Consider the following 24,860-nt stretch of genomic DNA (forward strand, 5'->3'; position numbering starts at 1 on the left):
CTGAATCCATCAGGTTTGGACTGCGATTGTGAAGGAGCATCCCTAGGTTTCCTGGAGTAGACTTTATTTACAGGAGTAGTCGTACTGGTACTATTGTTGTTATCCCTTTTATTCATATCTTTGGCATTTTGCCTGGCTGCTTCTTCTGCTTTGACAAGTCTAACTGATTCATGATAATCTTTATTTTCATACAAAAATTTCTTCTGAATACTAGTGTTTAGCAAACCACAAATAAAGCTGTCCTTCAGATTTTCTTCCAAAGTTCTAGCAGTAAATTCACAATAGGTTGCCATATGATTCAATTCCTTGACGTAATCTGTTATGGACTGTCCTTCCTTTTGTTTAAAATTGTGAAATTTGAAACGTTCTGTGACTGGAATCTTGGACGATTTGTAATGTTCGTTTAGTAACGTACTCAATTCATCATATGATTTCACGTGAGGAGCTGCAGGAAAACATAAATCAGTCAAGACTTGAAATGGCGTCCCTCCAATACTACTTAAAAGTATTGCACGTCGTTTAGCGGCATTGGCTCTCGTATTTTCAACATCGTTGGCAATGAAAAATTGGTCCAATCTTGCTATGTAACAGGAAATGTCGCCATCTTTGACATCGAATTCCTCGTACAGTGTTCCTTTTAATGCCATTTTGACCGTTAAAAAGTTGAGTATCGTACGTTAAAATGTTTTCAAAACGTTCTCAAACCTCCTATTTATCTCTCGTCGCCAATGTCACGTTTAATTGTTGTGGACATAGAGTGTAAGGACTCATTTATTTGGCATAATAATATACATGTGCTATTACTAAATGGCGGCTTACATTACAAGAAATTACGTCACTAAGAAATGCGTGTCACGTGACTAGCTAGTGTACTGTATGGAAAGCAATCTCCGACTAAATATCATATGCGTGCTCTAGTCACAGCATTAGAGTAAATACATCACATTATACACTGTGCATATTGTACTAAAATGTATTTCATTTTGGAGAGCCGTGTATTTGTTTAGCTAACCAGGTCAAATTCCTGCATTTTTTTTTATAAACGGTTAGCTGAGATTGAGCTCCATGCAAATATTAAGACGAACTTGCCCCTGAACCTTGCAACCTCTGAATACCAAAAAGACAATAAATACTGTAGGGAGTTATATTTTTCAGAATGTGAAAGAAACTACTTATAGGTTTTTCCAAAAGCAATATGGGAAATAGACCAGGACACCAACACAGAGAATCACCGTATCCAGGTCCATCTCCAGATTATAGGTTCATTAACCTAGAAATCGGTGCCGGACAAGAAATGATGTCAAGAAATGTAGAAGCTTTAGCACGACATTACAATGAAAATTTTAGACTTTTATGTTTAAACAAAACATTATCTCAGACACATTCTGGTATGGTTTCTCCAACTATCAAAGTTCCTAATCAAGCTATTAACATTTACCGTTCTCCGAACCCAAATGAAGTCTGGAGACTCCAAATTGAAAAGTCGGTTATAGAAAGTTGCAGAACGTTACAGGCTTCTTCACAACTAATCAAAACTATGTCAACAATGTCTGAACAAGGTGGGAGATTGATTTGTATTGAAGAAACTGTACAACAAGTCGCTCACGGTACCTCCGGTGGATCACGAGGCTGTAAGTTTTATTCCTCTTTAATTGTTCTGTTGGTTGTCTAACCGCTAACCTTCAACTTTATCTATTTTTAAGCAGATGATGGAGACATTGGTTTATGGTTTATCATGTAATCATGAAAGGATTACGAGCCTTATTTTTGTGTCCTATGCAATTGTACGTTTGAGTAGAAGGGTTCCACTGCTGAATTTCAGTGGGGACGTCTATACGACATCCTGGATAAAACTCCTATAATTGATGTATTTGATATGAATCGTATGTTTTAGCACGATATACTTGTATTTAGATAACAATTTCGTTTCGTTATTATTTTTTGTCGGTCTCCATAGAAATCTAACGAGATTTATACCAGGGTCACGTACTGGTGACGTTTCAAGCTATTTCATTGGTTGAAATGAACGTAAACGGTAGGTCCTACACTATGTTGGTATAAATCTTTTTAGATAACTATATGGAGTCCGACCGAAAGTTATAAAGAAATTGTTATTTAATTTCAAGTAGATTGGTGTTAGCATATCCACTGATTTTGATTTTTGACTAGTAATATTTAAATATGTTTTACCTATGCTCGATATGTTAACTGTACCCCGCGTATTCCTGTCTTCATAGATCAAAATGCTTAAATCTGGGACACTTACTTCATATATTTTAATGAGCAAAATACGACCAGTTTCACTATGAATTCGCATGATTTTGGTGCCACGGAGCCAAACGGTTTTTCTGTTTTTCAGCCATTGGTGTTGATGTGTTCTTTGATATGCCAACTCACCCAAATCCACATATATACGAGTACCATCTTCAACCTATACCAATGGAAATAAAAGCAGGTTCTGGTGAAACTGTGTGCAGTGAATGGGCCTCATTTTTAGAAATGAACTTGTGGCAAGGATTGCGATTGGTTGATATATTCATTGACAAAAGTAATGTCGCTGATACTATTTGGTTTTTTGAAACGATTGATCCTAAGACGGATGGTATTACACCAATGTACGAAGGAACTGTTGTTGATCACTGTATTACATTGCAGGATGGATTCTCTGCTTCCTGTGGTTTAGAATTTAGAATTTAGATTCTTGAAATGGCATCTCAAGGATGGGAATTGGCTTGTACTCTTAGGACAGCAGAAGAACGTGGAACTGGGGTTTCTATGGCCAAAATAAAATTCCTAATTTTCTTTCAAAGAAACATATATCCATAGCCAGCACCAAAGGCTTACGTTTTTTTAAGATGCCTCGGGCACCACTCTAGACAAGAATTCCTTCAAAAGTAGTAACATTATATAGTAACATTAATAACTTTAAAACTCACTAAAGAAAAAAACAATTTTGATCCAAACCGCTGCTGTCTAAGACCAATAATATACATGTATATGATTTGAATTATGATTTAAGATATCGTCTGAACAGTGACGTTTCCATATATCCAGGGGCGGCGATCCATTTTGCAAACAGAGGGGGTGGGGGGGGGGGAGGGGACACATCTTTTAGGGGTACTGGTCGAAGGGGGGAGGGGGGGGGGGCAAGAGGAGGAGCGTATCGCAGATATAGTTTTGGGTCAGTTTGTACGATAAGGGGACTGTTTTTTGAAGATTGAAAAGAAATAAACATTAACATTAGTTATTATTCCCTAATTGTTCAAACTATTTTGAACTACCTGCTACCTGCAAATATCGATACCCAGATAATGTCAGAGATTATCGTCGGCCGATATCCTTATCGATGTATACCACGATGATCGATTATATTTATTTATCGATTTATTATTGACTATTATTAACTATTGGGTTAAATTGAATGAATGAAGTGCATATGAGGTCCAGGTCAATTGTATGAATGAATTGAATTTTTATTAATGGGGGCACGGTTGGGTAATTGTCAACAATATGTGCATTTGTTTAATACACTTTTCATAGCAGACCTACCATCATGTCCAAACCACACCCCCATTCGTCATAATTCCTCGAGACCTTGGTAATACAAGTGAGAAAAATTACGTATTCATAGCTAAATAATGTCCAATCAAACTGGCCCCTACTGTCTTGGTAATAAAATTTCAACCAATCAAAACAAATCACTCGTTAAGACAAAACGAAAGCAGCGTGTCATTACATATTTTGATTAATATGTGTCATAGTATTACCTAATAATATCTATAATATAGAATAACCCAATTTACCACCCCTTCAAACTATTATAATCTTTAAATGACATTTAGAAGTAGGTAGAACATTCAGCAAAATTAAATTACAGGAGTAGTATATCCATAATAGTTTTCCTTGCTGAATATAGTATTATAATAGACTATTCCATGTATATATTGTCATGCACTATTCTGTATACTCTCTCTCTATTACATCACTCACCAATAAACATCCCTATACCATGTGTTATCCTTCTGCATACCACATGGTTGCTGCAATGGTTTGATAACCACCAAAAGTCATTACAATATGAACTGTATAAATTCAGTCAGATTTTCGGTAAAGAATTGAAACTGAGAGAAATTCAAACCTTACTTTGGAATGTTTATTTGGAAAGAATGTGTTCTTGTATGTTCTACCGATCTGATTGGTCAGATGCAAATAGCAACAATCTCATGTCCATGCCCAAAAAATGAAGTGTAGTGGGCTTAGTTTAATACGTGTTAATAAGACTATTTCAAAACCCGTAGTGATACGATGCAGACCTACTTAAATTGAATAGTTTGTAATATTTGACTTGTTAAAAATTATTTCCACAAAACGATGCATTTCTCACATTCCTCACGATCATTATAATTGTAGAGCTACTGTTCGAACAAATATTCCTGTCATACCATGGTAGCTTTAATTACATACAGTTAACCATAGAACTGTATAGTATACACGACACTGCAGTTAACTTTACATCTTTAACTTTATATAGACTCACTCCACTAATTCATTTGTCATCTCTTCCCATGTTAAAAGACGACATTCAACCTTCTACAACTTTTTCCAGAAATCTCGTTGAAAGCTTTCCAATATGTCAAATGAAAGCCTGACCAATCCTCAATGTCTCCTAAAAAATTCAATATATGATGACCATGAAAATTTTGAGCTACTAAAATAGAAAGTAGACTACTACCGGTTATGCTCATCCGCTAGAGTTTGGCAGTTCACAAAACGACTTTTTTTAGAATTAGCCTTAGGCCTTTAGGTCTCTCATCATCTCACCAAATCTTAAAGATAATGCAATTTCAGACATCAAATTCCAAATCTAGACCATAAATTACCCCAAATATAGGCATGCAAAAACCCCAAAAGGGAGAGAGAAAGAAGATTTCTAAAATAGCCACAATCATTTGCATAAAATGTTTTAGTGGAGTGAGTCATATATCACTGTGGTCTGATTAAAAAGAGTTATGTCCCGTATGTTTTTATTTCAAAATAGGTCGATAGATTGGCAACTGGTCAGGTAAGAAATAATATTTTGTTGGATGTCTATGATAATTTCTTCACGAATTTCATTTCGCATGAGGTTCATGTACCGCAACATTACATACTTTTTCATGTTAACGAATAAAGATCGTTTCATTTGTCAGGGTACATTGTTCTAATGAACATAGTCGAGATTAGTAGGATTTAATCTTTAGGATGCAGACTGAGGCTTTCGTTGTCATGATTATCCAGACCTCTATTCAACTATCTTGTTGACATCGATGATGGTACTTAATACAATGACAATGTATTTACTCTCATTACACGCAACAATTACTTTATATTATGTTATGTACACAATGATATCAACAACATATTGGGAAAGATTTATTTGTGACACAATATCTCGTGTTATGTTGCGCAATCATGGATATTCTTAGTCCGAAATATGCTAACTTTTATCAAGCTCTTTTGAATATAATGTAATCTCAATTCTTATGATTTTCAAGTCACCTACATATACAGTCAAGTAACCTAATTTCGTGGAAACCTATTATTCGTGGATTTCCGGAAATGTACATGTATTAATTTGAGTCTATTTCGGACTAGGTTATTCGTTGACATTAACAAACCAGGGAGGATTTTTCTTATTGGTTGAATGATTGGACTGTTAGTTTGTAGCCTTGACGGACTAATGTATATATCTTACTAAAATTGACATTAATTTAACCTAAGATTTGTAAGGTAAGTTGATTTTTTACAAGTTGTCCTAATTTGCAAACATAGATAAGCCACACACAATGTTGTCAAAAAGATTTCACGGTCAGGAAACATTCCAACTTGAAATTATTAGGTATAAAAACTCTCCGAAAACGGCGTGTCAATAACTAGTCACAAAGTGTAAACAGGTATTTAGGAAGGGTGAGCATGTCCTGCTTCGTTAGCGACCGTGACACAGTATACCGAGTGAACTGGAGCCATTTAACGCTTCATTCAATGAGGCATTGATCGACGAATGCGACGAGTTAGGGAAGGGGGTGGTATTGAGTCTATATTGAATATCGACTTTCTGAAGTAGATTTCAGATACATGTAAACTCTAAACCCTACTCATCATACTTATTTCAATACCAGCTGATAAGGGTATTCTTTTAATTATTAATATTTACTTTACTTGGTTAGTCCTTTAATTATTAATAAATTATTTACTTTACCAGCTGATTGGGTTAGTCCTTTAATTCACAATTATTAACCTACCAGCTGATAGGATTATTACCTATATTATTAATATTTACCTTACCATCAGATTGAGTTGGTTCTTTAATTATATTTACCTTACTAGTTTATCAGTTGATATGGTTAACCCTTTCATTATTAATATTTACTTTACCAGCTGATAGGGTTAGTCTTTTAACTATTAATATTTACTTTACTTATATGGTTAAATTTACATTCTAGACGAATCAGAAATTGTTTTTATACTACGTGGTTGGCTGAGATAAAGTTCCATAGGATGACCAAGCAAATATTTAGACTTATATTTTCACTATAGTAAGTTTTATATTTTTCAGATCGTGTTTATAGGTATTTTTAAAAACAAGATGGGCAATTCTTCAGGACACCACCAAGGAGGCCAGGTTATTAATAAACATGATCCAAACCAACCACAAGCTCAACCACCACCAAGAGAACCACCATACCCAGGTCCATCTCCAGATTATAGGTTCATCAACCTAGAAATCTCCAACACAGCAAAATACAGTTTTGGTGGTGCAGGACAAGAAATGATGTCAAGCAATGTAGACTCGTTTTATCCCATGTTATCACAACATTACCATGAAAATTTTAGACTGTTATCTTTTTACAAAACTCCATCTCAGACACATTCTGGTATGTTTAATCCAACTATCAAAGTACCTTATCAAGCTATTTATTACCGTTATCCGTACCAGAATGAAGGATGGAGACTCCAAATTGAGAAGTCGGTTTTAGAACCCAGAAGAACATATAATTATAGTTTCTTGAGCTCCGAAGGACATGGGATGGTGGCGGATTCTTCACAACTAATCCAAGCTATATCAAGACACTCGTCACAAGGTGGGAGATTGATTTGTATGGAAGAAACTGGACAGCAAGTTGCTCAAGGTTTCTCAGGTGGATTACAAGGTCGTTTACCATGTAAGTGCCTTCCTCATTATTCTTTTGAGTAGGTCAGTCTCAGGGTGTCAGAGATTGTTCTGTTGTTCAATGTTTCACCGCCACCCTTTCACCTTAGACCCCACCCCGTCACGGTCGAATAGATGATGCTCACATTGGTATGTGTTTTATCATACTGTACGCGAGATGGGTTTAAGGGTAATACATCTGTCATGACCGTTACCGTTTACGTCTCCTCTAGTAGGGAGAGTTCCGTGTAAACTGCGTCATTTCATTCGGAACTGACTCTGACATAGTAGGCTACTCTCATTATTTTTTCATATATTTTTGGTGCCATGCCAATTGCTTTCATTATGTTTTTTATTTCTTCTTTTTTTCAGCCATTGGTGTTGACGTGTTCTTTGATATGCCAACCCACCCTAATCCACAGATATACACGTACCAAATTATATCAGTACCAATGGAAGTAAGGGCAGGTTTTGGTGGTCAAACTGTTTTTTGTGATTGGGCCTCACATTTAGGTCAGTTCTTATGTCAAGGATGGCGTTTAGTTGAAATTTTCGTGGACAATAGTCAAGTTGCTGGTAGGGGATTTTCCATGACAGCATATGCCAATACCATTTGGTTTTTTGAAAAGCCTCTTTCTAAGATGAATGATACGACACCAGTCTATCAAGGAACCTTTATTGACCACTTCGTAACTTTGCATGGTGGATTCTCTGGTGTTACTGCTAATTGTGGTTGGGAACAGAAGATTCTTGAAATGGCATCTCAAGGATGGGAATTGGCTTGTATTCTCAGAACCCCAGAACAACGTGGAACTGGAATTGCTAGGGCCGAAATAAAATTCATACTTTTCTTTCAAAGAAATTTAGTCCAACAGTCTGCGCCAAACACAGCCTATGGCTTTGAGTCGGCTGGGGCACCACCCCCATATGAATCAGTTGGAAAGTAGTGACATTAATATAACCTTATAACGTAAAAAAAAACCAAACCTAACTCGATTTTTACCACTGCTAACAAAGCCAGAGAAAGGGCAACAACCTAATTTGTGAGACAGATATCATCTTTTTATCGATGAAGTGATGCTTAATATTTAGGATGATATACATTTTCCCTAAGAGGATAAGAAGGGTGCGCATTACATTCGGAATTATACGGTATATTGTTCTTCATAATGCATAATTTATCTGTCAGGGCGTAAGTTACCTTGTCTGACAACGTATCTTATTTCAAAAGCTGATATAGATAGAGGAATGATATACATGTACTCATATAATTATACTACATGAACATTACTACAATAATCATTATGTTACAAAATGTATTATTGCTGCCAGAAGTTTGCAAATAAAACTACTTTATTTCAATGGGAACTTTAATTTTATGGACAATTCCTGAAGAAATACATCAATTTGTGTCTGTTCATCGAAACTTCAACCACCAACGACCAATTGCTTTCTCTGGGATAGGACTACTCATTTTATATTCACTTTTATTGTCAGCACTTAACAGTGTTTCATTTTTATGCATTTTATGCTCCACGAAAAACTTTCAGATTGTACTATTAGAATTCTATTTGATACTACGCTTGAGGCTTTGGCTCATGTAAGGGAATACCTTGATAAATTTCATTGTATACCCTTGTATATGAAAGTAGGTGCAAAATTCCGATGCTTTATATTTTTCGGAATATAAGAGATTTCTGATTCTCATGTGCGTTGTAAATTCGTTTCAAAAGTTCGATACGACCAATAATTCACAGATAGCTATCCCCGAGAAGAAGGAAATGTTAAATTCTTCTATCAAGTTGCATCAAACGCATAATGTTTATATACTGCCCAATAAACAATATTTAAAACAACAAATACAGCGGGGAAAGCTATTCTGGCTACTTTATCCATCTGTCTGGCTTGGTATAGGGGACTATCCTTTCTCACACTCGCCAATGGTTTTATCTCCTGAAATAAGTTGATAAAAATTTGACTAATCTATCAAACAAATGCGAAATAACATTATGAAAAAAGAAAACCCTGAAAATGATGCCGAATTGACAAACTCAGTCGCACAGTGGAATCGTGTATTCCAGAAGATTAAAAATGTAGCCTACTTCTTTACTACAGCAAATCAGCTACAGTAATTATTGTACTGGATAACTCGTATCATGTTCCAGGGGTTGCTTAGTTGTGGTAGATATTGGTGTCCACCTATACCCCCAGAAATAGTCGGTTAGTGTTTCTGCTCTTTCAGGATTACTACGTAATTATCTCAACCGTAGCTTGGAATCAAAAACTAATTCTATGGAAAAGGTCTTCAGTAATTTTGATTAAACATCTCACCTCTTCAATACCTACTTTACTTTTCTCCATCTGAATTCTTTTCGCTCTTTTTCTTGTCATTACATTAACGTAAGCAAATTCTAACAGAGACGCAAACACAAAAAATAAACACATTGCCATCCAAACATCTATAGCTTTAACATATGACACTTTGGGTAGCGAGGACTGAGCGCCGGAGCTCTGAGTAGTCATTGTTAAAACAGTCAATACACCTAATGAGATACGAGCTGGTACTGCCTCAACATCTATCCAGAATGATATCCACGATAAGATAACTATCAGCATACTGGGAATATAAACTTGGACAATAAAATAACCAATAGCTCTATCTAATTTAAAATTAGCTCGTATACAGGCGAAATTTTCTGAAAAAAGAAAACATTTTAGGTATGAGTTTGAAGCACATTTTAAATCACCTTACATCTCACAATGTTACATTCTAATATTATACGTAATGGCTGTCAGGTAAATCTAGAAGCATCTGTCTTTTATTGTCTCAATATTTCATTCAACAAAAAAGTCAGGACGTCTTCTTTCCGATCATCTGATTTCATAACCATATGCGGCATATAAAAGCAGCACTATACAGTACTACTACAGCAAAGGATGACATTCCTTGTCTATCCGATAAAACACATCAGCACCCGTACCATACTTACTTTCAAATAAATCAAGACAATCTTCAGTATAAAAGCCATTAATATAAAATGTAGGTAATGTTAAATCATTAGGTATAGTAATTGGATTAATATCAGACCATTGAAATACCACATTATCTTTTGTATAGGCATCTAAAAGTATTATAAAAGAAGCTTATACAAGGCAACCAAATAAGGGAATTAACGGTGACATTGCTGTTTTCTCCTCGGAACATTTTAGAGTCTGTTTCAGATCATCTAGTTAAACCTTATTTAGCGTCATGGCTGATCATTATCACCACATGAAAGAAAGCTGAAATTGGTCAATGTAGAAAACTAAACGACAACACCCTGTTAAGGCTGCGAACAACTACAGTCATGCTTCAACCAACAGTCAACCTTATTCAGCTGGATTCTTTAATGAAAAGACAGTATAAATTCATCCCAAAACATCTTAAACATCTTTCACCTCAAATCAATACCAAAGCTGCTGTTTACCATTACATTGATCACATTTGTTTTTGCAAATCATTATATAAATGATGATTTATTACAAAACCACTATAGTAAAGTAATAGATTGATTGATGAAATGGGAAACAACTCAGTAACCATGAAAAAAATATAACTTACAACTCTGTAAAACTATAGGACATTCTTGACTATCAAGAGGATATTCTACTAAATTCATTGAACAACCCAACGTTAGCGACAATCTGAAAGGTAAACCATAGTTGAGGCATTTAGTTCATACCATGCTAAATCTCGCAAAATCTTATTTGATATAAAGTAAAGTTTACCACATTCCCAATAAACCATGTTCAAAATTTCTAGACTAACATCAGTCGATAACCGATAATAAATATATATCAGAGGTTGGTTAAGTCAGAGAGTTTCCAACCTAACTGACAAGATGACAACGTTGTTTATGTGTTTTAAATTTCAATTAGATTGGCGAGTTTCGGGCTAAATCTCAGCTAGTGAAAGCAACCCCACCCCCTCAAGTTAGCCTTTATGATAGATTCTCGTTACAGTACTATACTCAATGTCCATCGGATGTCCATAAAAACTTAACAGTATTTACGGTGATCAAAATGCTACATTTATACAGAATATATGATATAAAGAATTTGATTTCTGTGTGAGAAAAATCAAAGGGATTCAGTACGAAATTGCATGTTATTATTCAGATTATAAGTTTGTAAAGTTATCCCAGCAGAATCCCAAATGGTCACCTTAACCTGTAGAATTGATATCACTGGTAGTAAATATTACAATAACGACTACCACGAGATTTTTATTTACATTTTTATTCATGACTATAATTTCCCTAACCGATCGTTTTACTGGAAGAAATCATAAATTGAGAACTAGTTGTAATACGTAATATAAAATACAGACTTTGTTCAAAATATGTGAATAAATCCATACCATGTGCGATATCAAAACCACAACATAAACACAACCAAGATTTTTATTTTTTTCTGTGATTTCTATGTTGTAGAAGGAATCACAAAAGTCCGGATAGGTTTTAACAATCAAATGCTAAATGACCGCTCCAAATACTTGGTTGAAATGGATCAAATTACTAAATGTATTAAGAGCTATCACTGTGTTCGACACATTATCAGTTCTCTGCGTTCGAAATGGAATCACGACAATTTGGATCACTTCGACAAAGCTTGAGAGGAGGAAAAGTCACGTTTCAAACTGCTTATTTGACAATGCTCTTTATATTCGTCTATAATAGTTTCTTTGTTTAATTCTAAAAATGATATATTCAATGCCAGAATCAGTGTTGGTATAATACATGCAGATTGCCTAGAATCTTCTCTGTCCATTATATGAATATAACTTTATTCATTGAATTAGAGAGGCAATTGAATAATGTAAGACTAAACTATGTAAATAACCCTCGACAATATTACCAAACACGCTCAGAAAATAATTCCGGTGGAATAATAATTTATTTATGTTCCATTGATATATGGCCTAGATAGAGCCATAACACCTAAATTATTTATCTCAAATAACCATTATCATTTAACCGGAAATAAAAGGAAGGTCGGACTTCATCTAATACCTTGACTACAATAGCCACCTTTCTTGTATAACGGACTGTACCGATTTCAATGGATTGTACGCCAGCGAAGACAGTCAATCATAGCCGACAGATAGATTGTAAACATTAAGGATTATTGTTTACAGAAGACTCCGATATCTATTGCTAACGTACAATCCAACCAAATCAATACATTTAAAACTGATATCAGAAAGGTGGCTATTGTAGTCAAGGTATAATTAGACGAGTTTGTAATAGGTTAACGCGGTGAAGATGGTCGGAGGGTTTATAGCTTTCCATTTTGTTTATTCAATAACACAGTATCTATATATATATAGCTCCTTCCTACCCACACCACTCTGTCACCTTTACTTTCGGTTGTCTGTCCAAGGGATAAGGTTTTGCAAACCATATAATAAAAAAAACCGGATAAACATATAGGAGTAAAGGTTAACTGACATTTAATCCCAGCTTAAATTTGAATGAATAATAACATCAAGTTATTCAACTAATGAATAAAGATGACTTACTTTAAGCTGTAGTTAATAGTGCCATCTTTATGTATATGTACCAGTCGGTTTGGCACTGTGACATTATGGAATGATGAACCTTTTTCGTTTCTGAAGAATGTATCAGGAACCCAGACATCACTAATCCTTCTAGTATCTAGTTCTAACCAATCCGATTTATTATAATCTGGAAATTGTAAACGGCTATCCACCCATTTCTGTCTCAGATAGATGGTTATGGTGTAATCCTAGAAATAAAAAGGCGATTAAATCAGGCTTATACTTAATCGAATGAAGTTGATGTCCAATTTATCTCATATCTCAGAAACAGGCTATGTTACAGAATATTTTTCTCATTTCGCTAATTCTGTGGAACCGTAGGGGAATAGATGCAGATGGCATTCGGACTTTTCAACAATAGACCCATGCTATTTGGATGTAAAAAAACCCTCATTACATAAATTTTACATAATTCCTTAAAATTAATTTATTTAAATCGTAGTCATTATTTCAGGCAAGAAATATATAGTTTTGTTTCGATCAATCATATTTTCCTGGTGGTGTTCACTTAAGCTGTCTAAGAGATTTGGTTTAAATATTGATAGATCTTTTAGTCTGACTAAAGCCTGTTGATGAATAAACTTTGTAAAATTGCCAATCTTCATGATTTATGGATCGACTAATAGTATACTGAAGCTAAAGTGCCTCTAAATTGACAGCTAAGATTACGTCTATAAAATCTGTTTCCAAGCGATTTAAAACAGACTTTTAACAGAACACGCTCATTTCCAGAGCAGAACAACATCGGTTTCCTGCCAAATTATTAGTGTTGTGTTATAAATATTTCAATTAAGTTGACAATGGCTGTAGTTTTATATCTATGTTTGTCTCGAGGAAATGACTTGATTTGTATTCCCAGACGATTTGAGGTGAAAAAAAAACCCCATAAAATCTATAATAAAGCAACATATATCAAACATCAATTTTAATTACTACTGTCAGCCTAAACAACCGTTCTGATTGATTTGTATGGGCCACGAAACAAAAACAAGATAGCTTGCCAGGCAAGATAACATACGCCCACCACCAGCTGTCAGAAATGATAAAGTCATCAATGACTTAAAAATACATTTTCTCATAATCTTAATAATATTTTTAAAAAACAAGGCAATAGCTAAAAACATGTTATCAAATTATCATCAAATTCAAATATGGACAATATGTCTTATCAACATACACATTTATTTCGAATTGCATTAAAATTGCATTAACACCTCAGTTTCTACGATCTTTACAGACCAAACTTGACACCCTTAAATAGTGCAATTCTTTAAGAAAAACAAAATATCGTCAATTTCAAACTTAAATAAGATCTTATCACAAATATTCTCAAAAGTGCTCTTTGGGTTGTAACAAAATTCAAATCTAAACAAGATATAATAAATATACATTTATACCCAGTTTCACCAAGATCGAACAAAAACTTGAGCCTCTATCGTGCCTTGAAGGCAAATTGGCACGTTTTCATTAAGTCAAGGGAAATAAGGCTAAAATCATTCTTCCGATAATTACCACATTCGTCTACGAGCCAAATTTGACGCTTTTTTACTAAGTTAAGCTAAAAATTCAAAAACCGTTCATCCCATTAATACCAAATTCGAACTTGACTGAGATCTCATCAATATATACATGTATATCAAATATCACTAAGATTGGATTATAACTGTAGCCTCTATCGTGTCTAGAAGAAATGTGAACGGGCGGACGGATAGGGGCGACGGGGCAACGGCGATATACGTCCACATTCACGTGGCCATACAAACATCGTAATAGGCCTACAGATGACGATAGTTACATCGTGCCAGATATTACACACTGGGACATTAGCTATGTGGAATCGGGTGTTCCAGAAAGTATTTTTAAAAAGGATTAAACAGAAGTTATCTCATTTAGATGAGAATGACTTAAAAGTATCTTTTAATTCCTTGAAGATCTCAACTATTATTGAAATATGATATAATTCCCACTGCATTCAGAAAACAATCTTCCCTATTGTCAATATATGTCTCTATACATCTCATATGAATATTTAATTATGAGACAAATAAAAAGATAACATTGTTTCAGCAAGGCGTATTGATTATAACAACAATTGAAGGTGCTTTATCAACAATATTGATTTAAAAAGAAACATGACATAATTATTTTCTTCTATAATTATACTATATTGAAATGAATGCCGGATTGTGGAAGCAAAATTAGCCATCCATTGAGGTAAGCGTGCTTTGTCTCGATAGCAACACGATTTCGTATAGCAGTGAAACTTACATTATACTAGTATTATACTTATTAAATATGAAATATTCCTTTGATGGCAAACAAGGACATGAGTCAGATGAGTGGTGTCTCAATAAGTTTTCTCTATAAGCCAAAAAAAAATCTTACCATTGTAGCTTCGCTTATGGTATCAAAACTTAGTAAATATACTTGCAACGTCACTTTTGTTGCAAAATCTGAAAAAGTAATATGCATTTCATCGATATGATTTCAAAACCATTCGTTCTATCAAGTAGGTTATACTAACAGCTAAACTAGAAATTGGAGTAATTCTTAAAAGATCTCATTGATTGAAAATTTTCTTTTTGACAAGAGACTATCTTATTTGCTGAAAGATCTTAATACAGATTGGCGAATTTGTTTTCAATCTGGCCATAGAAACCGTTATTGTACAATCTGCTAGTTACTTGGAAACTATGTTATGTCATGCTTTAGAATTGATCTGAAATCAATAGTTTCAAAGTTTCCACTGAAATCAGTGAGTTGGTATCAGTTCTATTCAGGATGTCTGCTTTATGGACATGGCCAATTCTATCTTATAGATGCTAACTACGATGTCAACAATCACGGCAGGGTTTATCTTGTTAGGGTTAAAGGTTCAACTATTCTGGACATGGTTAATCTGATTGTCAATATCAAATTATTGTTTTGACAGAGGCTCAAGTAGCTCATTAACTTTCTTACAAATATGTTATTAAATTTCAGAGCTGTCTTTTGTTATCAAAATTAAGCACTATTGTTTAATCATGTATCAAGGTCTACTTCGTAATGCAAAGTTCCGAAATCTGCATGTAACTAATTTATTATTCCTTGAATGTAATCTGTCAAAATAATCAATTTCATTTCATTCCTCAAATCAAATTTGATAGCAAAATTATATGTTATATCACGTCAAAGACTCGAACCACTGGTTCACCATAGAGACCATATGATCCTATACCATCATTGTTCTAGGCTGTTTTCAGCTTCTAAACCGTCATTGGAATGCATGTATTGTAAGTCTGGCGTAGCAATCACCTAAATGACTAAATCTTGTAAGGGTGCTGGGAGACATTTTATCATATTGCTGACATTTTACTGCAATTATTATACACTTACCCTTTTCATAGTCTGGTGGAATTCTTGGATCGTAGGAATCGGATTTTAATAGATGGTTTAACATTTCTCTCCTGAAAAAAATCAGGGCAACAATTGAACAAAACATACAATAAAATGACCTCTTAACATATTTTGCATGCCTGTGTGTACATCCACTTTTACATTGCGTCGAGTCTAAAATTTATTGTGTTGTCTGGGAATAGATAACCTCTCTGAACTCTATGAGTTAACTCTATGAGTTATTAGAACTCTATGCGTTATTAGAAGTCTATTGATCGTCAATTGTTCAAAAACTTTCCACGATTAGCACGATTATCAGAACTGACATCGAGATATGCTATGATCACCATGATTAGTCCAAGATTAATACCACTATTCAAATTGTGTAGCACTTAAACTCTTGTTGTCAGCTTTTGATTTGCATCGTTTCACAGGGCCACAGGCTGTGGCATCAGAAATTCTGTTTTACATTGAAGTTAATTTGAAACTAACTCTAAATTATAACACTGGTTCCAGATTCTTGGATAAAACTATTAATCACCATTTAATTACTCAATTAGAATCTGTTGTGTGTGATTTTTTTTAGCATCTGTCACAATTTATGAATATTATCATTATTTTACCTGTTTATTTATGTTCTATTATTAATCTGCTATTATGTAAACTATTAAAAAGTGCGTACATTGTTCTCTTGTTTGACATTAAGGCAGTGTTCCTACTCGACATATTGACATATGATATTCTTCTGTTTTACTATAAATGTATATTACAAAATTGCTCTTGGTATGTTCTTCTGTAGGTCCTGAATCTGAGAAACCCCTCTCACTGAACGAGATACATGTAGACCATCAGACATCAACACTGCAAAACTAATTTCAGGCCATTGCTGCATTAAATTTTTATACATACTGATAGTTAGGAGTAACAGTCTAGAAAAGAATACTGTCGTTTATTCATTTAAACCAACCATGACACTTAAAATCCGACTTTTAGTTCGCCGACTTAAAGAGAAATCGACGACATTCTGGGTTTTCTGGGTTTCCCACAGTTTACTAATGAGATCATAATACTATCTGTGTTTCGATATTTAGAATCATCCATGGATTTGTATGACTTTGGAAGGTCTAGACCATTTTCACAATGTTCGTCGTTTGTATTAACTTAACATTGTGTACAGAGATCTGGACATCGAAATTGTTACATTCGTCCTTTGTAAATTCACAATTGAGAAGGTGAAAAATAGAGAAAAGGCTGTGAAAAGGGTGAGAAAGCGAGTGAGAAAAGACAACGATAAATGCGAGAAGGCGAGAACGATTATCATCGGATTATTCTCGCTTTCTAGCTTTTTCCTGTGGGGATTGACTTCTTGCCTCTTTCCTCTAAAAGTTGATTGGTCACAGCCGCCTTCCATAGATCATCTTCACAATGTCAAGCTCTTACGAACTTCGTTATTACCTTGATTACATTAGCCAATATTCTTGTATCAAAGAATGCGACGATTTGATTAGAATGTACGCTAGTGAATACAGCCAATCAGAGCTTTATGTTCACAGACTTCCTGTGGAGGCCTCTGCTTGGCTGTATTAGCTAGCATACAATCCAATCAAGTCGCTTCATGATACAAGAAAGGTGACTATTGAGGTCAATTTAAAAGACAATAGCTTGACATTGTGAAGATGTCCATAGATAAGAGACAACAATTTCACTTAACAATAAATGTGAACAGTTTTTTTTAAATTTTTCTTGATTTATAATAAATAATTTTGTATTCACAGAGATAAAAACTAGTTAGGAAAGCAATTAGCACCTATACAGAAACTAAATAGAAGATTCCCTGACTTCATGAAGGCCGTAAAAATACCTTAATAGAATTGATTGGTATCCCACGGGAAACAGGTCTTACACACTGGAAACGAAACTGAAAACATATTGAATTTATAATTCCCTGACGTATCCCTTGAGGAATTGTTAACCAATCTTAGCATTGATGTTTTAGAAAGTAATTAAAATTTAAAAACATTGTGGTTTATAGACAAAGTAACTTTCTATTAACAGTGTTGAATTGGAAAATTGTATTGTGTTAAATTTGTACACCGAGAAAAATATTTCTGCATGAAGCGTCTTGTGCCATTTCAAATTAATCATTTTTATAGTTTATTGGTGTATACGTTGCATGTGCAGAGGTATTACAGTTGAGTGGTACTATTTACGAGTAATAACGACACAGCATCATCTTCACAATGTCAAGGTATTACAAGGTATTCTGCTTTGACAATATTAGGCACATAATATATAATTAAAGGAAATTTTATAGCGAATAACGCCAATCAGAACCGTTGACAAATAGGCAGTAAACAATATGACTGAGTAACCACTCAGGGTTCTGATTGGTTGTATTCGCTACCGTTAAAATCTAATTACACTGCTGCACTTTCAAATATCTGTGATACAAGAAAGGTACTTAAATGATGTCAAGGTATAAGATGGAGTTCGTAATACCTTTACTTTGTGAAGATGATGACATATAAGACCCAAAACTTTAAAAATAGATGATTAAGTTATTGAAAAGGTTCACGTAATTTCATTACTCAGCTGCATCTGATAACAAGACTCGAAACAATGTATCTTTCATTCTATATGACAATTTGATATATTGCTCTGACAGCCAGCATTTGCCAATTTTCAGTCTTTCTGATGATATTTATAATAACTTGAGTTAACATACAAGCATCTTCACAATGTTAAAGGTATTACGAATTTTGGTCTTATACCTTGACTTCAATAAAATAATACTGTAAAAACTGATCTATATATTTACTTGTGATCTAATAAAAAGGAACGGCTAGGTTCGTGTGTAAGTTGAATCTTAATTAGGTTTGAATTGATTTTTAACGGAATCGGTAGATAATTGACAATCTGTAGAGTAAATACGATAGAATGGCCATTCATATAGTGATCTGAGTTACTGTTTTCAGTATTTTAGTAATCTGGTTTTAAAACGTTTGGAGTGTTATTAAAAACAATTTCAAATGGTCAAAAAAGAGAAACCACACAACATAAGGTACACATGATAATAGCCAAACAAAATAGACAACACATTATGACATACACAGTTGCAAGGAAACATAACTATTAAACCATCAAAGCAAAGATGGATCGCACGACTTCGTTTTCTGTTGCCCAGTTCAAAACATAATGACGCTATTAATGCTGCAATTGATATGAAATACAATCTTTAATTCAAAACTCGCTCCATTATGTCTAACTTTGCACTCATTGCCATTAGTTTAAGGAAACGGGAAACGAATCAAAATATGGAGAACTGTGTTTAAATCAGATTTGCATATAAGCTGTTCATATTCACATCAAAGCAATGGAGATCATGAGAACGAATCAATTATTTGAAACCAGTTGATGAAAGTTTAATCAAAGGGGTAAAACTGGAATAGAATTAGTTCAGATCAATACTTTTACTGTAATATTTCGTGATGATTGACACTTACTGTTGAAGAGTTTAAAAAGCACAGCCATCAAGTTAAAAAAGACTGATACGTAACAGATAGTTTTATGTCTTGATAAGTGTTGAAGAGTTAAAGGACAGCCAAGTTAAACAAGACTGATACGTTACAGACAAGGTTAGTGTTGAAGAGTTTAAAAAAAGACAGCCAAGTTAACACAGATAGACTGATACGTAACAGACAGTTTTATGTCTTGATAAGTGTTGAAGAGTTAAAGGACAGACAAATTAAAAAAGACTGATACGTTACAGACAAGGTTAGTGTTGAAGAGTTTAAAAAAAGACAGCCAAGTTAACACAGATAGACTGATACGTAACAGACAGTTTTATGTCTTGATAAGTGTTGAAGAGTTAAAGGACAGCCAAATTAAAAAAGACTGATACGTTACAGACAAGGTTAGTGTTGAAGAGTTTAAAAAAAGACAGCCAAGTTAACATAGATTTGTTAGAAATAGAAATATCTATCCAACCACTTCTTTCACACTCCCCAAAAGTAGCCATTGCCTAGTTCACATTCTTATGTTGCATTGTTAAGTAGAATTTACATTATTAGATTATATGCCAATAATCAAAGTAAAGGAATTTCATCAAAATTATTACTGAGGCCCTATTAGAGTTTCACTGTACTTTCATCTCTCAGAATGAACTTATCAATTACATTACTGTACCTTTCACCACCATCCTATTACGTTAGTAGTGTACAATCCCTAAAGATCAATTTATCAACCTAATAAGATACACTCTAATCAAGTGATAAAAACGATCATCACCGTCGTTATTCTGACTTGATGTAGCTTAACTAACTAGTTATTGAACCGTCTCTTCATATTTTACCCTCGATATATCAAAATCATGTGATACAATCCCTGCAAACGTTATTTAGAAGTAATGTTCATTTTAGTGTTGATGGCGATGATGGTGTTGAAGTTTTGAATATTGTAATGGTCGTGAAGTACACTTCTGATAGATAGCACTTGTCTCAGCTAATGACGAACAAAGTGCATATATATTGACCGAAATTCTGCTATATTAAGCCTCTACTTACTTTCGATTCAATCTCTGAAATATTTTTGTATAATCTCTGAAGTGGAAAATGAATCAATCAACTAATCTTGATAAAGAAATAGTTGCTTAGTGCATCGGAGCACTAAACCTTATCCCGTTACCAATGAGTTGGACTGGAATACGGGTCTCGCAACAGTAATCATGAGATTCATGTCACAGTAACATGAAATAAGAACACTCCGTGTAGTTATAAGTACTTAGGTACATGTATATAATATTCTACGGTTCTTATGCAACTAATAATATTCAAAGCTGTTGGAGCCATTATGCCACGTTATACAGAAGATGTAAGATGCATAATTACTAAATTTTTATATAGGTATAATGGGAAAAAGATGCATAAATGATGGTGCAGAACGTATAAAACAAACAAAATATCTGTTTATTGTATGGTTTTCTCTTTGATGGTTTGGCGGACCTAAGGCAAAAAACATTATATTACAAATCAATGTAAAAGTTGTATGCATAACCGGGGTTTACCGGGATGGGGCTTCTGTGCAAGCAATCTAATACAGTGTCGTTACTTCCACTACATAAAAGAAGATCTGGTCGCCAAGTTTTCTTTCTAAAATTGTGGGAGCAACCGAAACAAGATGATACCCGCTGATAAAATATTTTGACTATATCGTTAAAGTACCGGTAATATTTAAGTCTTTTACTTAAGCGAACATTTTTGAAATGGTAGCGTAGCAAAGCAGTTTTTTTAAGTTTCAGCAGATGGAGGCTTTGACTTCTCCCAAACACGCCAAGCATCTATCTGATGGTCTTGATTGGCAGGGTAGTTTTGAAGCAAGAAGAGTACATTTTGAGTCTTACCTTGTAAAACTGTTGATATCGACACCTATAACCGCCATACATGTTTCAACTATTAATAATATCACAATCCACATATCCATTCTGAACTACTTAATCTTCATCACATCACTTCCTGATTCTCATGGTATTCCTGAAATTACAGACTGATAACACTATAATCCTTATCTTCTATATACTGAGTATCATACAGACGATTCTCTGATAGCGTGCTATTATGTATAACCTTCTAAAGAATAACAACAGGATGTTCAGTTGTGTGATAAAAGTACTACTTTAATAGAACGTTTTCGAAATCTGCGATAAGCATGAGATCACATTAAATGAAAATGGAACTAAAAGTAGTATTTAAGATTGTCAATGAAATTTTGTAGAGCTTTTGATTTACCACTTTGAATATTCATATATTTAGACATTTCTTTAATTCTATGACGTTTACGTTTCGACACATTGTATCTCTTTAACGTTGGCAAAGTATGCTGCGTTACATGATTTCAATGCTATCGTGAGTGTTCCCTTATACGTTCAAATCAATCTAATGAAGGTTACGAAAACTCAGCTAATAACATTGAGCCAAATACATGTAGGCTTTTACAGGTAAATGTTACACAGCGAACATAATTGACAGTTCTTACCTACATGCTTAAACTTCATTGAACAATGTTCTACACCACAAAGAAAGGCCAAAACATGTTTATCTATTGTTTCTAATATTCTGTTATCAGCCTACTCATCTCAAAGTCACTCCCCAAAAATTAACCAAGGATTTTTAGGTGATAATAATGCACGAAAACTGATAAATAAAAAAACACTTAATTTTGTAACGTAATTTTCATTTAAACATATCGAAACTAAATTATCTTTTTGGCATGTATGGTGCTTCGAGATATATTTCTTTAATTTTGATCAAGATTGTCTTTGTTATATCAAGCCTACCATAAGATTTCAAGCGATTTGGACAATAATGAGAGAGATTTTTTCCTCGATTTATCATAATAATATGATATAAGTAGAGCAATTTCCTCGATCATACTGGCCACTTTCCATGATAAAATGATAAGACTGGCCCAGGAATATTGATATGATATTATCATACAATAATTATACTCAGATTTGTTATTTACATTAACCGCTTTAAAGAGGAACTGTCTGTAAATATATCATCTATTTCTTTGTGTTAGTTGGTCAAACATTTTACCAATTATGAATCCAGGGTATCCAGAATTTTGGCAGCCGTGATAGAAATACAACCAGAACAATTTTAGCAGGTCATGAAATTAAGTCATCAATCTTATTAAATGCAGATGAAAATTAGGCCTACTTCGTTCGGTGTTTATTCTGCGAGCTAACTGGCCTTAGCGAGAAAGTAGAATTTACCCAATGTAATACACGTAAGCAATCTTTGATCAGCATTTTAGTTAAAACTTTAATGGGACTGGAGTAAAGAACTTTATTCAAAGAGATATTAAGGTTATCATTCATTGTGTAAAGTACGATCTATTTCCTAAGCCGGTTTGAAACTGGAGTTTCCTGAAATACGTTTTATGTGATTACACACTACAGACATCTATGTTACTGAATTTTCAGTTTAAGTTTATTCTGAATTTACCCAAAACCTTTACCATGTAACATTTATCTATCCTTAATATACCTCATTATACATCATTACGACTAGAAAATTTAATTACAAGGGTAATCATAATGAGATTTATCAATACAGATATGTTGACATTTATCTTTCTTTTAGTTTCATTGGGGCCATATTGCCTTTGTAAATTGTATTATAAAGAAAGGATTTGCCTGTGAAACTTGATTTTCTTCGTAAAGACCAAAAGCTAACACAGTTTGGTTGGGCGAATGTTTTCAGATAGGACGAATTCTAAAGGCGCCGATTGCTTCGTACAGTTCCGCGGACGATTTCATTTCATAATAATTTTACCTTTTAAAAGTTTTCTGTTTCTTAATGCCCACAAAACTGAAAACAATATCATGTCATATAGTATTCTGTTTCGTTTCTTTCCTGTGAGTTATTTCAGCCAATCTACATTGGACGAGTGTCTTTCACGATGCCATTGGTATAATGCAAAGTATAAATTGCAGACCCAATCTTAATGAGTTAGTTTTCAATTTAGAGTCAATATTTATTAAAAGAAATATCCCAGAATTTCTCACACAAAAACCTTTGAAGTGCACGGTTATGTAGAATGGTTGCAATAACCCACAGAAATTACTATGATACACGACGGAACAAGTGCATTATTGTTGACTCATAAATGCATAAATAATTACTTTTAAAATACTTTACCTCTGATTCTAGGTCTAAAATCCTAAAATATCCTCAATATTATTGTGTGATTAATCGTGTATTCAATACACTACAGCTGTTGGAAATATCTACTTTATTCTATTAATCTATAATCTATCAAACAGTCTTTAATGAGATGGCTTATGGTGGCTCATTTAGGACGTATCGATGAGAGTTCCGTTAAGTCAACAAGTAACTAGAGGTCCACAATTTGCATTTTTTTATGGTCCCCGTTACACCGGACAAGGGTTCTTACTACGCTGATACTGCGATGGAAATTGGAGAGCGTGTTAATAAAAATGTGTGTCAGTTGTCCTAAAAATACCACCGTATTCTCTTACACTCTTACTGACAATATTGATAATACAGATACAAACTGCGTTCTCTATCTCAATCAAAGCTAGACCAATGATTCCTCGGTATAATTATAATCGAAATAGCTTGAGATGTTGATAACATTTAACGAAAAAGATCAAACCTACTAAAGTACTAAAGATCCGCAACTGCAAAGCGAAACCCAAAATCCAAATTAACTGTTTGACAATAGGACCTACAAAGGTTGCAGCTGATGAACTTTTTATATCCAAAATAACTAAAATTCCAAAAACATAGAACGACAGGGTACGGAACCGAAAGTGGTTATATAGCTGCTGAAACTAGTGTGAAAGTAGGGTGATTGACAACTTACAACAAAGGCACATTGGTTAGAAAGTTGAATTCAGATCAGATTTTGTCATCACAATCCTCATGCGTTTCTTTGATGTAAGTTGTTAATCACACTGACTCATATCTCTACCAAACTTGTTTAATAACAATTTCCTACTTCTTAAAGGTTCACAAGACTAAACCAAAACAAGCATCCTTTTAACTAAAACTTAATATAGTAAACAGCTCTATACAATTACACAAAAACATAAAAGTGACTTCTTGAAGACTGAAATATTGTCACACTATAATTTTGTTCATCGATTTTCTATCAAATATTATTCATAAATTT

At 34.0% G+C, this 24,860-nt stretch overlaps 3 protein-coding genes across 3 annotated transcripts; 2 read left to right on the plus strand and 1 right to left on the minus strand.

Annotated features, from left to right (window-relative positions):
* Window positions 1-1,195: 1,195 nt before the first annotated feature.
* LOTGIDRAFT_228596 (hypothetical protein) lies at window positions 1,196-3,009 on the plus strand (the record flags this gene model as incomplete). The annotated part of the gene is made up of 2 exons (XM_009057205.1): window positions 1,196-1,631; window positions 2,360-3,009. The coding sequence occupies 2 exons, from the start codon at window positions 1,196-1,198 to the stop codon at window positions 2,695-2,697; spliced, it is 774 nt and encodes a 257-aa protein (XP_009055453.1). The 3' UTR covers window positions 2,698-3,009.
* A 2,013-nt stretch (window positions 3,010-5,022) lies between these two features.
* On the plus strand, window positions 5,023-9,560 carry LOTGIDRAFT_228597 (hypothetical protein). The gene is made up of 5 exons (XM_009057206.1): window positions 5,023-5,062; window positions 6,596-7,202; window positions 7,562-9,144; window positions 9,291-9,294; window positions 9,528-9,560. The coding sequence occupies exons 2-3, from the start codon at window positions 6,626-6,628 to the stop codon at window positions 8,134-8,136; spliced, it is 1,152 nt and encodes a 383-aa protein (XP_009055454.1). The 5' UTR covers window positions 5,023-5,062; window positions 6,596-6,625; the 3' UTR covers window positions 8,137-9,144; window positions 9,291-9,294; window positions 9,528-9,560.
* On the minus strand, window positions 9,542-15,227 carry LOTGIDRAFT_182253 (hypothetical protein; the record flags this gene model as incomplete). The annotated part of the gene is made up of 5 exons (XM_009057207.1): window positions 15,174-15,227; window positions 12,750-12,976; window positions 10,791-10,873; window positions 10,165-10,311; window positions 9,542-9,885 (listed from the first exon to the last, which is right to left on the minus strand). Coding segments are annotated over exons 1-5 (804 nt in total), but the record flags the coding sequence as incomplete, so codon positions are not given.
* Between the last annotated feature and the right edge of the window lie 9,633 nt (window positions 15,228-24,860).

Source organism: Lottia gigantea (genome assembly GCF_000327385.1).
Source record: "Lottia gigantea unplaced genomic scaffold LOTGIsca_3, whole genome shotgun sequence".
In the NCBI taxonomy this organism is placed as follows: Eukaryota; Metazoa; Mollusca; class Gastropoda; family Lottiidae; genus Lottia; species Lottia gigantea.